General features: G+C 41.3%; 1 protein-coding gene across 1 annotated transcript in view; it reads left to right on the top strand.

The window, feature by feature from the left end:
* Nucleotides 1-445: 445 nt before the first annotated feature.
* adamts17 (ADAM metallopeptidase with thrombospondin type 1 motif, 17) overlaps nucleotides 446-17,808 on the top strand; it is a 109,582-nt gene continuing 92,219 nt past the window's right edge. The window contains exons 1-3 of the mRNA XM_069711442.1: nucleotides 446-583; nucleotides 960-1,324; nucleotides 15,292-15,454. Of these exons, the coding sequence (XP_069567543.1) occupies nucleotides 526-583; nucleotides 960-1,324; nucleotides 15,292-15,454 (586 nt within the window). The 5' untranslated portion in view covers nucleotides 446-525. The remainder of the gene's footprint in view (nucleotides 584-959; nucleotides 1,325-15,291; nucleotides 15,455-17,808) is intronic.

The raw sequence follows: 17,808 nt of genomic DNA, 5'->3' as shown, positions 1-17,808 counted from the left end.
GCTTTAGTCCAGATAACTATTGGTCTCTTGTAAAGGCTGGTGTTTTTATACTGGGAAAAGTCCCAATGACTTAACAAAAACTCTTATATACACACACACACACACACACACACACACACACACACACACACACACACACACACACACACACACACACACACACACACACACACACACACACACACGCTTTGAAGCTAATTATCTGCACTCTTTTCCTCCACTTGAAACCACGTGTAGGGTTTCAACCCCCGGCACTGACGGAGAGCTTCACTGACCAATGAGAGGGCAGACGTTTCTTGGGTTTTCTCGGGTCAGAGTGTACCGGGACCAATGGGACGCGAGAAGAGGCCGGCCCGCGCTGTGTAGGCGTGTCCTGAGCTACAAAGCCAGTCCAGCCTGGTACCGCAACTTCTCCTACTTTAGGAAAAGTTCAGCTGGCCGAGCGCTGCGTTACAAAGCGCTTTAGTTTCCTCAAACTAAAAGCCACGAAGCTCTTCCAGTTCTTCCACCCTGCTTTGCCTTATCATGCGTAACAGCCATGTTACCCATCTGCTCCTCTGTCTTCTCTGCGTCGGACTGACTGGTAAGAATTGGATCTCTTACGCATGAGCTCTGAGTTGTGTACGTCTGGTTCTCTTACATAGGTCAACTAAAGAAACCCGCTTCCTCCGTTAAACTGCTGAATATGTGACTACAGATGAGTTAAAGCTCGTCGGCTGTCGACCTCCTCCGACAGTTACTGTATTTATACTCCGAAATGACTTTCACTGTGTTTAAGAGTTGCAGGGCTGCAGATTTTTTTTGGGGGGGAAAGCACAAGTTGAGGTCTGAAGTTGAACGTGGCTGTGTGAGTTGTGGAGCATTAGAGCAGACGGTTAGTCAGCTCAGCCACTGAGGGATAGAAGGCTATTTTTACCCATCGTGCTCGCTGTTTGATGGAAAGTGTCTCTGCCCAACAGCCCAGGCTGAGCTGGAGACAGATGCCGTGTTCCCCCGGCTGCTGTCCGGCCAGGAGGCGCACCTGTCCCCCGACCACACTCCGCGCACGCTGAGGCGCCGCGGTCAGCGCTCCGTGGACGCCTCGAGGGAAGCGCACTCCGGCCCGGACAACATCATTCTGTCTCTGCCCGCCTTTGGAAGCGACCTGTACTTAAATCTAACGCGAGACAGTACGTTTCTGTCGAGGGATTTTGTTGTGGAGGAGAGGCACAAGGACCACAGTGCAGCCGTCAGCCGCTTATCCATGAAGCAGCTCTGCTTCTACTCCGGCTTCATCGTCAACCACACGGACTCTCTGGCATCAGTGAGCACCTGTGGCGGTCTGGTAAATCCATTTTCATTTTTTTTTCGGACTTGTTGATAGATCTCATGTTTGAGGTTTGTTCCATTTCATAGATCCAAAAGGCAGGTTGGATTACAGCTGTTTGGCCCCGTGAGAATCTGCAGCTGCTGAAGTGTCTCCTAACATTATTTTCAGCTCTTGCCTCATCAGCCATAGTTGCTAATTTCTTTAAACTCGTTGACTTGCCAGTGTCAGTTCATAGTCCCACTATGCAGCCCAAATCAGTGCTTAATCTTAGATTGTGGAGATACAAGTGGCAGAGAAAATGTGTTTAATATAATGCAGAAATACATGTACAGTATTTCATATTTTAAAACAAGAAGTTATTTTAACAATCTTAAGGCTGCTTTAAAAGAGGAATGACAGTGTGTTCAGGGTCTGACAGGATATTTTAAAAGTTACTGGCTTTTTGCTGCTTTCATCTGCATCTCACAATCTCCTCAGCAAATACAAGTTCAGTGAGAAACTAACTATGTCAAGGATTTTAACTACTATTTCCACAGAAAAAAAAAGGTCTTTAATGATTGTTGTTGCATGTTAAATTGTCCACAGTTTTCCATCTGCATTTGGTTGTGACGGATGAACGAGGTGATTTCTGCAGCCTTAAAGTTGTCGTTCTTATGGAAAATAAAAAATGGGACAATGGATTTTACAATTCACTGCAAAAAACGTGCCATGGTACATTTTAAAAATGAAGTTTTATCCTAAAACACAGAGGAAAATACAAGTTTACCCACTGTGAGCAATAAAGGTCCACATTATCTGTGCCAATTTGATTATTGTGATAATTATGTACATTGAGTGTGCAGGTAGGGTTTGGGCTCAATCATGGACTCCTCAGCAGAAACGGGCTTGAAGTCAGCTCTTAAAGACAACTGTGCTCCTTTTATTTGCTCTATATATCCTCAGTGACAGTTTAAGCATTCGGCTGACCCACAATGAATGAGCAGGTCACTGCCCAGCTGTGTACAGACGCTGTGAGACACATGGTGGGTTTATGTGAAAAAATGTTGGCGGCTGCATCCGTCCAACCTGCAGTCTGTCCAGACGAGGACGCGTCAGTGTGAGGGCCTCAAAAACATGTTCAGGGTTAACATATAGAAAAGAGAAGTTGGTGGCATCCCAGTTTCAAGGTATTTAGTAATTCAATAAGCAGATAGTATCTACTAATATTATGTTTACAGTTCACTGTGATGGCATGTGTATGTTGGTCATGTAGAAACAAGAAATGTCAATAGACCAATGTCAAGGATGCTCCATGGGTAATGGTCTTTATATTACATAATTTGTCCAGTAGAGAGCACTGATATTTTTACATTGTAAAACATACTGCTAACTACATTTATCTTTGAAAATTAAATTTAAAGAAACGGTGTGTATGATGTAGTGGCGTCTACCAGTGAGGTTGCAGATTGCAACCACCTCCAACTGTGTAGTGAAATCTACACAGGTCTCCAACCTTTATTTCCTCTGAGAACGATCTACTGGTTGGAGACCCCTGATCTATGGGGACTAAAGCCAGCAAATATTGAAATCAAATGTTTCCTTTGCATAAAACGCATCCTTAGTAGACCGTTGCCTCTGCAACACCGTGCACTGCTCAGTGATGCTGTGTAGCAGGATGAATATTTGTTCAGCACCTTTCTGAAATCCTGCTCAGTCTTTCCTAAGTTTGTTGTCAATCTCATCTGATAATCGTTGTATTATAATTCTGTCATGGATTTTTCTGGAAATAGACCAAAAAAAAAAATCAGTTGTTGCATTTGCTGAGGGCAACTTTCTGAGGGATCCTCACAATGAAGCAGAGTCGTCCGATATCTTCCACATCGATGTTTTGCTGAAGGTTTCTGCCTGCTAAGCTTCTATTTCTGCTGCGGATGTAAAAAGGTCTGTGACCGGCACATCAGTGTTTCCACAGATGATATCGGTGATCTTGTATAACTTCCCTTGCTCCTCTCCTTTGGCTTCATCTTCTATTTTAAAAAGTCTTCCATGTAAGCCCCCTTACCTTCCTCTTCTACTGTACTTTGTACCTCTCCTGCAGCCTTTCTGGCTCAACTTTCATGACCGTTGTCGTCTGTTTTCAACGGCTTGCTAATCTATGTTTGGCGTGTGCCATTTCTGATTCATTTCCAGTTGTTGGTGACATTGTCGGAGTATTTTTGTTCATGGTTTTCTTCAATGTCTGCCAGAGCTTGGAATCTGTTCTCCAGCTGAAGGACAAAAAACATTTTTCAATCTGGGTTCAAGTACTCTTTCCATATCAGGTTGTTGGTATCCTATCGCTCTTTACTCTGTTCTCCTCAGTTTATATTTCAGTGTTGCTGTTACCAGGTTGTGGTCACTGCTGGCGTCGGGTCTCCGTCTCACTACGGCATCCCAGGGAGATTGTCTGTAGATACCACAGATCATCAGTTGGTTTGTACTGGTTCCGGTCTCTTCCATTGGGGGAACACCAGGTCGGTTTGGGTTCCTTCAATAATAAAGTCATACAGTTGGTGGTACAGAGATCCTGCTGTCGTTCATGGTGCCGGAGCTCCGTCTTGTTATCGGACTTTTGTCGTCTTTTTGCATTTAGGCCATCAATCACCATTTTCAAGTCGTGTTGTGGTGTCTCTTCTAACTCAGTTTAAATTTGTTTATAGAATGTGTCTTTTCTTTCTTAATCCTCATTGTTTATTGGCACTGGATGATCATGATGGTGGTGATGTGGTTCCCTCTCATTTTTACCTTCATGAGTCGGCTGTTGATAGATTCCCATTGCACCAGACCTTTTTCAGAACCCCCCCCCCTCCCTCATGATGTTGGTTATCATCCCGACCTGAGTACACTACTGTTACCCCTTTGTCTCTTCTTGATCCTTTCCATCTTCTCTTACTAGCGGCAAGCATGTGCAGGTTATAGCGCCTCATTTTAGATGTTACTTGGTCCAAGTTTCCAGGTAACACGCATGTTTCAGACTCTCCAGAAACCAACCATTTGAAGTTCAGGACTTCCGTCTTCACATCAACACTGAAATTTATCTGCGTATTTTTCGCATGTCTCTGGAAGCCTTTCCCAGCCTTTCAGTGGGTCACAGGTCATCTGACCTGTAATGAGGGAAAAGCGGCACCTGTCATCCTGTGAAGTTTAGACGACCCTACTGGGAGACTGGGCTCCCGCTGGCATGTCTCTTGGAGTCCCTGAAGGTTGACCAGCTCCTTGATATCTTCTAGTGCTTTGGAAGGAAAAACTGGGAAGCACTCCAATTCAAATGAATAAAACCACAAATAGAGAATGTATAAGGAAGCTGTGTTCGGCATAAATTGAATCAAAATAATGTCTTGGTTAGAACTGCACACAGTTATCAACAGATGAAGTCTTTCATTTGATTGAAGTCTGAAATATGAAGGCTCAAGCAGTCAGGAAATAAACTGGACAGTATTGCAGTGACTTGCATTCATTAACTGGAGACTGACCCTAACTACCGTTAACCCTTGAACCAACCTTAAAGTTAATCTAAAACCCAAACCTTAAACTTCTGAAATTTTTTCATTGACACTTTGCTGACTTTAGCTTTTCTTTTCCAGATAGCTACAGGAATATTTATTTTATTTTAAAGAGACAGTCTTTTTTATTTTTTTTTAATTATTATTGTGATGTGCTAACCGTGTCATGGTCACTGACACTTGAAATAAGTGAAAAGCCAGTAAATCCCATACTCAACCACGTCTCACCAAAAATGTATAGTGCCTGTGACACTTAACTCCATATGGTACCTGCTATCTGTAACACTATCCAGTCACACCCGCTGTCCTTTACCCTGCAAGAGTGTCAGCCAGACTGTCTCTACAAACGCACACGCACACACACACACACACACACACACACACACACACACACACACACACACACACACACACACACACACACACACACACACACACACACACACACACACACACGGTTCATTTCTCCTTGTTGTGTTGGTTTATTGGAGTTGTTAGATCAGCGGCTTGTCTTTGGGAAACGCTCACACCATGCAAAGCCTCCCATTACGAGGGTCTTTGCATCAGTGGACAAATTGGATTGAATTGAGTCTTCTTTAAAGGATCTGGCACGCTGCTGATACGCTGAGGGAACCGGTGGCAAAATGCATTAATACAGATAGTTATGTTAAATAAAAGCTACCCTGATATGAATAGTATTTTCAAACTTCTGACAATTCATTGGTTTCTGGCATCATCTTAATACCTAAACTTTGAAGGAATACTTGTTGTATATCCAACAAAACAACAGCATCTGGGATTTGTTGAAATGACCTAATGTTTTACAGACAGCCTTGACAGTCACGTGAATTAATGCTACCTGTCTGAAGCAAAGTGGATATTAAGCCAAATCCTGACTGAACTTTTACGACAGTGGTGGCAGGCCAGAAAACATTCCTCTGAATAACTGTTGTTGAATAATAATAACTGTCGAAGAAGATGTCGTCCTGAAAGGGCCATCGGTTTAGAAGTTGGCAATATGGGTTCCCTACAAAGTCATATAGGCTCAATGCAGAGATTGGTGCAGGCTGTAATTATCCTAATTTAGCCCAAGTAGGAAAACCTGGTTAACTTTGTCCAATGAGACACCATAAATTACCCAACAACAAAATTGTATTTGCAAGAACTCGTATATTTACGAGTTCTTCCAAAGCTGTTTTATGCCAAATCTCAATCAGGAGTTGAGGTGTAAATTATGTTTTCAGCCCTCATTTTTGTCAGTAAAATAACACTCAAGTTTAAATGTCAAGACTGACCTGATTGTACAGAAGAGCAGTTTCACATCCTAGATGTCATGTTGTAGTTGCATGACTGCTGTCCATCTTTCTCCACTGTACATTTCTAAAATTAGTTATCTTAAAGCCATTAAACCTCCCCCACAGCATCAGATAACCCAAACCCCTGCAGCAATAGTTCAAACTTGGCCTAATACCAGATATGAACATAAACTGGAACGGAAGTTTATTTATCTGTGTGGAGAAACTGGGTTATTCCAGCAGCAGAAATGTTACAGCAGAGCACATAGTTATGCTCAGCATGAAAATATATTGAACGCATTTTAAAAGCTAAAACTAGAATTGATTTCTAACATGATTCACTGTAACGTTTGTGAGATTAAATCAAAGCTGAGGATGGAACGAGTGGAAACCAGCAGTGATGTCGCTCGTTGGTTTGTAACAGTTCAGATTCCAGTTCACCATCTTTGCTAGTTTGGAGCGGTTTGGAGCAGGAAGTGACCATATTTGGACGAGCTGGAGGAGGAGCCAGCGGTGGATCTGACCGATCTGATCGGAAACCTGACGATACTACGTCCCGCCCACCGATAGCTGTAACCTGACTGCACCGCAGGCCTGTCAATCAAACAGACACGCCCCCAAAAACAGGTCTTCTTGAATCTTCTTTTCTAATGAATGAGGGATTATTTTCAGATGGACCTCCAGAAAACTAATAAGAAGGAGTGACTTTAGCTAACAACACCGAGATAACTGATGGACACATTTGATTCACTTTGGATTTGATGAGAGAAGTTGAATGGGAGTCTATGGAGCCGGAGGCTTTTTGGAGCCGACCTCTAGTGGCACTCGCTGGTATTGCAGCTGAAGACACTTCTGCATCAGAACCATTTTTTCCGAGCCGAAAGCAACGAACACTTTTATATCCAGTCTGTGTTTTATATCCAGTCTGGAGGGGATTTAAAACCCCAGCTGTCTCTGCACAGTTTGTGATCTGCTTCTCTCCAGCTTGTGTCTATGAATCGTGTTATATCTTCATGTTCGTGGAGCTGTCGAAGTGCTTTCTTCCCTCCTCAGGTCCACATTATGTTCGCTAACAGCGTTTGTTAGCTCTGAGGTTCGACTGGCAGCTGAATGCACAAACGTTGGAGCAGACTCAGTCGTTGCTGTAGTCAAAGCTGGCCTCTTTATAGTGGCTGCACTTGGACCGCTGCCTCTGTTAACTCTGTAAGTTAATATAAGTTAAAGAGTAGCATAAGGTTATTAAGCATTTAATCATTCATGTTAGCTCAGTTTCTGTGCTCGTGGCCTTTATAGTCTCTTTAGGTTTCGCAGACACGGCTGCTGCTGTTTAAACAACTATGTACTAATTTTTTCCCGCTCCATTATATTTGAAATGGTTCCAGTTGTCGAACAGTTTTGTTTTTTTCTGACCAGGCTGCCCGTTACCATCATATGCTTTTCCCATCATTGTCTCACATTGGCCGAGCTCCTCCAGCAAGAGGGTGCAGCTCGTTCGACCTTCAGCTCTGTTGGTGTTACGCTGCTGCAGTGCAAAGTCACTGGCAGGAACTGAGGCGTGTCGGAGCATAAGCTGAACCTGTTGTAAAACACTAGAAACAAGTTGCTTTCTACTCAATTTAACTGCCTCACAAACTAACAAAAACATTCATAAATCAAGGGTGTCTACAAATCTATCAATTGGGTGGGACTTGAATAAACAACAAAAAAAGCCTAGCTCTGTAAATGAACTAGCTGGTTCGATGCCAGCGATGTGCCAAAGCCTGTTTCCCCATCAGTGTGTTTTCCCGAACATTAGCCTAAACCCCACTGTGCTGCAGACTAAAGGCTTAACTACTGCAAAAATAAGAAGTGAGAATCTGGTGCACACACATGTTAAAGCAGAGAAATGTTTATGTAGCTTTGTTGTGTGTCTTTTGTGGTTAACTATAATTTATTACCATCATGTTGCGTCGCTGGGAAACACGGAGAAACTGAAGAAGAACCTGAACTTATGAGAGACAGTCTTTAAAAAAAAAAATATTATTGTGATGTGCTAACTGAAATATGAAATATGGCTGCAAACCAATTCTGGCAACAAGAAATAATCCAGCAGTATGACTGATTCTGGACAAAGTGCTGCAAATGAGCATTTATTTCTTCAGAGGAAATTCTCACTGATTAAACTCTTAACATTAGCTGATATTTTGTACTAAAGTGATGTAGACGTTGCTGCCTTTTGTCAGATCACTGTTTGTATTCCACAGGCCAGTAAAGGCCTGTAACATCGGGCTGTGTGTGGTCTTTCAGATGTGGTTGCTTTTATTCATATTTTATCTTTGCTCAACTTTAGCAGCTGCAGTAACATCATCTGTATTTTCAGCTCTTCGTAAACTACAAAACTGTAGTACATATTTTTTAAAATTAAGTAGCTGTCTGCAGTTTATTTACTCTATTTATGAGCTGTGTTTCTGACTGAATTATTCAACAAAGCACCAACCCCCCTTTTGTTGGGCAGTTTTTCCCTTTACAGCAGCAGAAGGTTTTTTGAGGTGGAATTTTTTTCTGAATGGCAGCTTTTGTGTTCGAGTCCATATGTTAAAGTGTTCTTTTGTCTTTGTTTCATTAATTTAATGTCAAATATTGGTCCACTGATGTATTAGTCGAACTTGTAACAAGACGTTGGCTGTTTTGCCTTTTATACCTCCATGCTATAAAATGTTATAGCTGCACAGCTCTATGGATGGCAGTGTGGGTCAAAACCTCGTCACCTGTTGGATGGGTTGCTCTGAAATGTAGCACATATTGTCTTTTCATGGTGCCAAGAGGGTGAATCCCATTGAGTTAGTCAATGTCTTTTTTTTCTCTGGCACCACCAGCAGTTCAAGTTATAACTTATAATATCAAATATTTAAAACTCTACTCAAAGGATTCAGCAAATGTGTTGGCACAACTATTAATATCGCCCAGATGATGAATCCTGTTGCTTCAGCTCCACTGTGAGGTTGACCTTCTGGAATTTTGATAGAAATATCTCCCTCAACTATTGGATGAGTTCAGGTGAAATTTGTTGAGACATATAAAATAAACACATGATGAACTGTAATAACTTAAGTAAATTGTTCTGTGGTGATGATTTTTGTTTTAAGTGAAATATTGTCTCAATTATTAGTTGACATGGGGTTCAGACATTCATGTTACCCTGACGAACTGTAATGACTTTGGCAAACCCCTGACTTCATCTCGCTCCATCTTCAGGTCAGAATTGAACAATACTTTGGTTTATGACATCACAAAACTCACGACAGTCCAATCAGCTCGATGACATTATAGATGTACTTTTTGTTAACTACTACCAATCCAATATTTAATGTATGTTTCCATGGTAATTGGAGCACGTTGGCATGCTGATACTGGCTTTGTTTTCTTCTCTGCTCTGAAGTTGTCTCCTGACTGGATTTGGCTCAACCAGTTGGATGTTTGACATTTTAGAACCACTCAAATTGCCGTCCAAATTTGGAGGTATGTGCCCAAGCTGCTCTGCGAGCCTCAGTTGCCACGGGTTACCCTTAAAACCATTTTCTGCACAGATGTTTATGCATATGTATTGCATAATTCCAGTGTCTCCCTTTCTCAAGAAGACACTAAAATAAGAACCATATGTGTACAGTGTAGGAAATTCAGGTTACAAACACTGATTTACTATCATGAAATAGGACTATTTAGTTTGTGAGAAAGGGGGTGTTTATTAAATAGTTAATAAGTACAGTATACTTCAAATTATCTTTATCTTACTCAAATCTCTGACAAGTTTTTGGGTGTATTTAAAGGAGCGTTCTCATGTTGCTTTTCCACCAAGAGTCCAGTAAATCCTGTGTGCTTGCAACTTGCATAACTGATAGCCAGTTCAAAATTAATGCAAGTGGCATTGCATCATTTTTAAATTAGGGATATTTGAATGCTCATGAGTTACGAATAGTCGAAATTTGCTCAAAATGCGTCATGCAGCATGATGGAACACATTCACACTTTTTTTTTTGTTAAAGTTTCTTAATTTATGGATTTTTAAAATTGTGAATATGTATCATGATGATTTTACTTGTCGAGGTGAAGGTTTGACTGCATCTCCATTCAGCTTTCACAAAGTGTCCCATTCCCAAGTTTAGATGTCGGAAAACTCGAGAGGGAATCCAAATACTTATCACATGAATGAGAAACTTGTCAGAGTTTTGATAGTTAACTTGGTATTCGTAAAGAAAAAGCTGGTAGCAAAGTAGTGACGATTTTAAAAATAAAATGTCAGGCAGCAAATATAAAGATGAAAAGTTCCAACCAGAAGATAATTACATTTTCTATGGAATGACAGTCGTCCCACGTTAATTTGAGCCAGACTATACTGAGGAGTAAATGATGCCAGGCAAACCGAGTGAAAAGGGACTGGAGAGCTTTCACTTCCACTGCATCATCAGGTCAAGAAAATTCATCACAAGAGCAGACTATTTGGCAAAAAAAAAAAAAGAACATTTCATCACAGGATCTGCAGGTAACATCTGCAACTGTTAGTGTCAAAGTATATGAAATTAAAATCAGAGAGAGAGAGAGAGAGATTGGACAAATTTGTTCTGTTTAGAAGGTTTGCCAGGAAAAAGTTATTGCTGTCCAAAAGGCACATTGCAGCAAAACTACTTTTGGCCAATGAGCATATAGGAAAAAAAAACAGGATTTTTTTTTTTTTTTTTAAATAATGTGCTCTGGACAGACAGATTAAAGATAGAGTTGTTTGGCCCCGACTAAACAAAGCTTTTCAGAAGGAGACCCTGATGCATATGGTGAAGCATGGTGGTAATGTTCTGGTTTTTAACTGCATTGATTTCATCATGTCTCGTGGTTTTCATATTGTAATTGTTATAACCATTGCAATTATTGCACATTTTAAGTATGGGATGTCTGAATGTGGAGGTTTTTCAGTTATTTAAAAGTATTTTTGATGGAAAGTCATTTGATGGAAATCACTTTTCAAGTTGCCCAACGTCTGGACGTTGATACACAGAGACTTCAAAAAGAGATGATTCCTCCGTCCTGTTAGGGTAGAGCAGAGGAGAGCGATGAGTCCGCTGTATTACCTCCTATCTGACGCCGCCCCTCTCCAAAGGTGCCGGGGATCCTTGTAGTCTTCTTCTGTTCAGTCTGTCTGCCCAGTCCGTTCTCTCCCCCCGGCTGCTCAGCTCTGTGAACATATACTCACTCCCCCCAATTAGCTTATGGGCAGCAGGTGTGCCTAGTGGCTGCAGCACCTGCACTGGATAGTAGATTCCCTCTTATCACCTCCTCCAATCTGAGCTTGGGTATCCGCCTCCTGTGCTGTGTCTACCAGGCTTTTCCCCCTGGTTTGCCACAGTTGTTTTTAGCTGTACATATGTACGTTGAGAGAGCAAGTTACAACCGGAGTCAAATTCCTTGTATGAGTAAACATACCTGGCCAATAAAGCTGAGTCTGATTTTGACGTGACTTTAACATAAGGATTAATATTAGACATTCTCTGTGTTTTTCGAGAATGCCTTGAATTCAGGAAAAGACGCCGATTATTCAGTAACCGAGGGTTTCACTATCACTTTATCCACGTCTACGAGCAAATGATCCACAATAAAACATCTGTATTGTTTTTAGAACTCCACACCAGGTTGACGCCGATCAGGTCTTCAAAAACAAAACGAACAAAATTTGACCACGTTCACTTCACAGATGGGTCAGTTTCCATTTAAGATCGTTTGAACTAATGTTACACTTATACAACATATTTGTTGTGTGAACATTTTTAATGTAGGCATTGTTAAATAGGACTGAACTATTGATCCGCCACTAAGTAAGAAAAACTCTTCAGTATCTGTTTGTTGTGGTTCTGTTCTGTCCCGAGTGGGTGTTACTGTGAAGTTCGCAGTTCGGATTCAAAGGATGATTGATGGTCGAAGTATTCTGATCTCTTGGGGTTGTATGGAGCAGTATGTATGCAGCTCGTGGAGCTTTTAGACTCTTTGGTCTCAGACACACCAGATGTGGAGTGAGAAAAAAGGGACCACTCCGGATAGTGCTGAGTCACCACAAACGTGTACAGTGTCTTGTCGGATGGCACACAGACTCATCTGTTTCTTTACAACCTATTTTTTTTATGTGGTTTGAGTTTGTTGTCGGTTCTTTGTTTATACTGACAGGTAATGTTGCTTACTATGTTTTTCTTTTATTTATTAGACTCCAGCCTGTAAAATCCAACTTCCTGCACCCTGCATGGAATTCCTGAAAAAGTTTTACCAGACAGCGATTGTCCAGAGGTGGAAGCATTGAGCTTTACTTTACATGCCACAGAATGAATCACTGTTTCATACAAATGTGTTATCAATCGTGGCTGTGTGCTCATAAATTGTGCATTGTGGGATTTTCCTTTGAGGTTACATACATGCTGCTCGACCCTTTCGACTGGCGGCGCTTTTAAGGCTGAATGCAGCATCAGAGGAAGATCTGCTGACTCTTCTCGGGGTATATCAAGAAGTACTGACACTTTTTGTTTGTCTTTCAGCTACAAAATCACATTTCTATTAGTGTCATGTTATTTTATGAAACTAAGAAGGGATGAGACCTTGAATACATAATTCAGGCATGGTATTGTGTTGTACTGTTGGTCTCTCATGTTTTGGAAGATACACAGTCATTGAAGTTAAGTTCTTAAAGTGAAATTAAGACCTAGCTGTGAGTAAAACTATTTTTCAGGTCACATTTATTGTCTTGTTTTTAAAAAGATTTTTCTGGGGGGTCATTTTGCCTTTAATTTGTAGCTGCTGTAGAGATAGACAGGAAATGTGGCAAATTAAGCATTGAATTAAAAGCAGCAAAGGTCCAGATGGCCAGAAGTGGAACCAGACTCTACTGCAGGGGGGAATTTTGGCCCATGTGGTGTGTGCTCTTACAACTCAACCACTGGATTGGATTTAGAGTTTTATAGTATGTGTAAAACCCATTGACTGTGTATAAAAGTAGACGTAGCTTCCGGATATGAAAAATGAGCTGCGATACCAGCGAGTGCCACTAGAGGTCGGCTCCAAAAAGCCTCCGGCTCCATAGACTCCCATTCAACTTCTCTCATCAAATCCAAAGTGAATAAAATGTGTCCATCAGTTATCTCGGTGTTGTTAGCTAAAGTCACTCCTTCTTCTTAGTTTTCTGGAGGTCCATCTGAAAATAATCCCTCATTCATTAGAAAAGAAGATTCAAGAAGACCTGGTTTTGGGGGGCGTGTCTGTTTGATTGACAGGCCTGCGGTGCAGTCAGGTTACAGCTATCGGTGAGCGGGACGTAGTATCGTCAGGTTTCCGATCAGATCGGTCAGATCCACCGCTGGCTCCTCCCTTAGTTTGCCCAAATATGGTCACTTCCTGCTCCAAACCAAAACTCCAAACTCCTCCAGCCAAATTCCGAACTGGAAGCTTCATAACGGCCATTCACAAACCGATGACGTCATTGCTGGTTGCCGCTTGGTGAAACACAAACTGTTACACTTAAACTATGGCAGTTTGCATACTATGCATTTTTTTTTGCTGAACCACTGCTATTATGGGATGAAGATATTTTCGTGTTTGAAGAACCTCATTGTGTCCTGCCTTGTTGAATTCTGTGTTTACACAACTTTTAGCATTTACAGCTTACAGAAGTCGTGTTTCTAAGGCTCTATCTCCATCTTAGTCTCCATCTTAGTCGTCATAAAAACGTTTATTCACACAACACTTAAAAATCCTGTTGTGCTTCATATTCAAGTGGAATGTAGAAATAAGAACAGAAGTGCTGTTGGCATATGCAAATGATTTACTGTATTTCTTTTGGTAGTAATTGAAAGTAATAACTTAAAGCTGTGACGGCACGTTAAAATGAGGCTCGAATGCACAACTTCGTCTCGTTTTGTTAAACGCTTTTGTTGACTCAGCGCTTCCCTCCCTGTGTGTCTCTGTGTTTATGGATGTGATGTTTGGGTTTTATGTGCATATAAAGCAGACAAGTAAGATTTGATGACGTGTATTCACTCCAGATTCATTCTAATGCCAGGCTTGTGATGACATCACCCGAGTTGCAGGTGTTAACAGGGCCGCAGTGAGTGGAGTATTACAGTCATAACTATTCAGTCTCCGTCTGCTGTTGATCAGTAAAAACATTAAAATGACTTTCATAAATCATTTTTGGTAGCGGGTGTCAACCCATTATTGCTTTGTTTATTTTTGTAAAAAAAAAATTCTATAACCAAAGATTGTTTTTTAACATAAGTCTGGATGTTTCTGTAGGAACTTTCTGTTGTCCCAGATAACAGCGGGGATCCTTGTTAAGTTGCCAAGAAGTGATTTTCATGGACATTCCACGAATCCTGAGCGTGTCTTCTCTGCATTCATGGCTGGAGTCTTTATGCATGTGGCGAAGAATGACAAACACAAACACACACACACACACACACACACACACACACACACACACACACACACACACACACACACACACACACACACACACACACACACACACACACACTGCAAAAAACAAAATCTTACGGTCGGTTGATTCATCTGAGCTGAAATGGGATTATTTTTTGTCCATCAAATACAGTAATGGTCATTCATTCAAATTCATAACATTTTCTTTATGCGCTTAGTTTGTACATTATGTAAATTATACAGTGTAAGCTGCCATTCATAGCTTTCATTCCTTTTTCATCATGTGTTTTAATCTTTGGCGTCGCTGTGTTCCAGGCATCAGTTGTGAAACAATGTGATTATCACTATAACATATTTTTTTCCAGTTCTTCTGTAAGTAAGAACTCTTTGACTTTGCATCTCATATGCGTCACATTGCATAACAAAAGTAATATTCACTTTCACAGCTGAAACAAATTATAGCAAAATGTGGTTGCAGCTCCAAGATCTCAGAAAGCGATCAAAAGCCTTGTAATCATTTCTGCAGTTCAAAATTGTACGCTGGCTTCGTGTGCATTCAGTGCCAAACAGGTCACTCTCAAATTTAGTATTTAATGTATATTGAATAATTGTGTTGTAACTGCTAGTAACATTACATTTAAACACTCTCTATTCACCATCTACCAAACTGATCAAATTCTTTGCTCTAAGACCAAAGTTTCCTTTTGCACACATCTCTGCACAGACCGGGCTCGTCCAGATCGGGGAGGACAGCCTCTTCATCCAGCCGGTGGGTGAACACGACCCCTCGCGGTCCTTCTCCGGGCTGGAGCACCAGCTGACGCGACACCGACGCGCCGCCAAGACCAACTCTGCTGATGAGCCCGACTACTGTGGGACCATACAAGGTGAGTGACAGTCGGAAAGAGTGGATGGCAGCGATTTTATTTTGAAAGGACACGTTTCCCATGACATGCAGTAAAAACGTCCAAAACTAATGTTGTGACATCAGTAATTCAGTCAGACAACTTATAACTGAAATATTTACTACAGCAGCAGAACACAGTTAAAGTTTGGCATCAAGGCTCTCTGGCCTCATCACTGCCCAGAAATGTGATTACACAGAGATATTGAGGAGTGATGAGAAAATATCTTGAATCCCCCGGAGCCTTAGATGATGATAGAGAATGAGGCATGTCACATGGTGCAGTATGGAGCATCTCGCGTTGACTGCCCGAACTATCTTGCAAGCATCACTCCCTGTCAGTCAGACAACTCATGATCGAAATGAGTATTACAGCATTTAAATAACCCGATAGATAGATAGATAGATAGATACTTTATTAATCCCTCAAAGGGACATTTTTATTGTTTTGTTTCTAACTAAGGATGGTCTTGTTCGACAGTTTATCTTGCCGTTTTATTTTGTTATTCTTTCTTTGAGTTTCCATGGTCTTGTTTCCTGTTTTATTTTGCCGCTCTTATTTTGAAATAGCACTCGCTTGGTTTTCCTGTCGCGCAGAACGGAAAGAACAGTGAATGTATGTTAAAGCGGGAAATTGCCGATTGAGAGTGTTGATGTAGGAATTTCCAAATGGAAAAGAAAGAAGACGCAGTAGTATCAGTCATCCCGAAGATAATTTGTGTTCCTTGACAAGATATATTGGGAATATTGTGTACGTAAAGTTAAATCAGAAAAGGTGAGATGATGCTGAGGGTTCAAGGACAGCCTTAACCGTGACACCAATTTATGCACCACATTGAGAGACAGTCTTGTATCATTGCCTGAAGGTCGCAGCTTTTAGAGGTCATTGAGTTTGACCTGTCAATAAATGTGTTAATTGTTATGATAAACCGCAGGTTTATTTCCAACCAGTCTTACTGTCTGACTGCAGATTCTGGTGTTCAGAGATCTCAATAATGACTTAAGTGACTACAATATTCTGAAACTCCTATAGTCCTTGCCTTCTGTGTAATGTGGGTAATGCTCTGATGCAATGACTGTAAGAGTTTTATTGAACCTGTGGACAGCTGCCCTGCTTTTATTTTTTGTGATTATAATTCAAACATTAGGATACAGAAATCAGGAGGTGCACGGCCGGCTGAAACAACACCGAAACACAATGTGTGCAGGCAGTCATGATGTCACTTTTGGCGTGTGTTACCATGTGTAAGGTTGGCAACGGCAACAACCTCCGTTTCACACGCCTGAAAACATACATACAGTACTTTGCATGTGAGTTAGTTTGGTTAAATATTTTGGCTGAGAGAGAACTTCCTCCATATGGGTCAAATTACTGTGGACGGGAATCAGGGTGATTTTTCAGAATCTGGGGAATGTTCTTCACACTCACCTCAAAAACCCTGAAACTTCTTCCACTCTGCAGCGATGTGAATGAACTGGTGTCTGCGTCTCTGCCCTCCCTGCTGAAATGGGCCCGTGGAACATCTTAGGGAGGCCGTGCTAATAAATCATGGGTTTCAGGGCAGCATTTACTGCTACCTGTCATTCTTTGATGTTCGTTCAGCTCCGGTGTGCTGTAAGACCGGCTGTGTGGAATGCAGATGTTTCCTTATTTAATGTGGATCTCCTTTCTGCAAACTTCTTGTTGGAACCTGCTGAGACTGTTGCCATTAACGCTACCGAGCACAGAGCGACCCTTCCATCTGCACGTTTAGGTCAATAATGTGCATATTTTCCTAACCCTTGGCATCTCTGTGCCAAGATTAGACATTTTTCTAGTGAGAGGAATTTACAGTCAGGATTTAAATTTTTTTCAAAACAAAGAAAGCAAATCTGCTGCGAATGGAGCTACAGCAGTTTTTTGTTGTTGTTTTTTTTGTTGCAGAACTCACCTGAAAATAGGATCCACACTGTTCTGAAAGTGGAGTCAGTGAGTAAAGCCAGAAACCGGAATTAAAAACTTTACTAACTTCTCAGTAGATAACTTTTAGTTTTATTGGAACTTCTCTGAGGTAAACCACACAATATTCATCTAGAAACGAGCCAAAAATAACCAAAATGTAAATGGAAAGTTAGCTGACAGATGGTGGTGCTCTGTGTGAATATCCTGTCTGGATGTTAATGCAGGTGCAAATGAAGCAGAACACATTGTGAAAGTTAATTCAATCAGTGCAGCCTCACCACATTCTTTAGAATAAAAAAACCCCCATCAGCCTACGTTTGTGCTTTTTTGTGCTTTTTTCATTGTAGTATGTTAAAATGATTTCCAATGTGCTCAATAGATTAGCAGTAGCATTA

Source organism: Brachyistius frenatus, unplaced genomic scaffold, assembly GCF_029030835.1.
Source record: "Brachyistius frenatus isolate BFR_SWC_R1_liver_20210118 unplaced genomic scaffold, ASM2903083v1 Contig_100, whole genome shotgun sequence".
Lineage (NCBI taxonomy): Eukaryota > Metazoa > Chordata > Actinopteri > Embiotocidae > Brachyistius > Brachyistius frenatus.
Note: the sequence above shows the minus strand (reverse complement) of the source record. Positions and strands in the feature narration are given on the sequence as shown.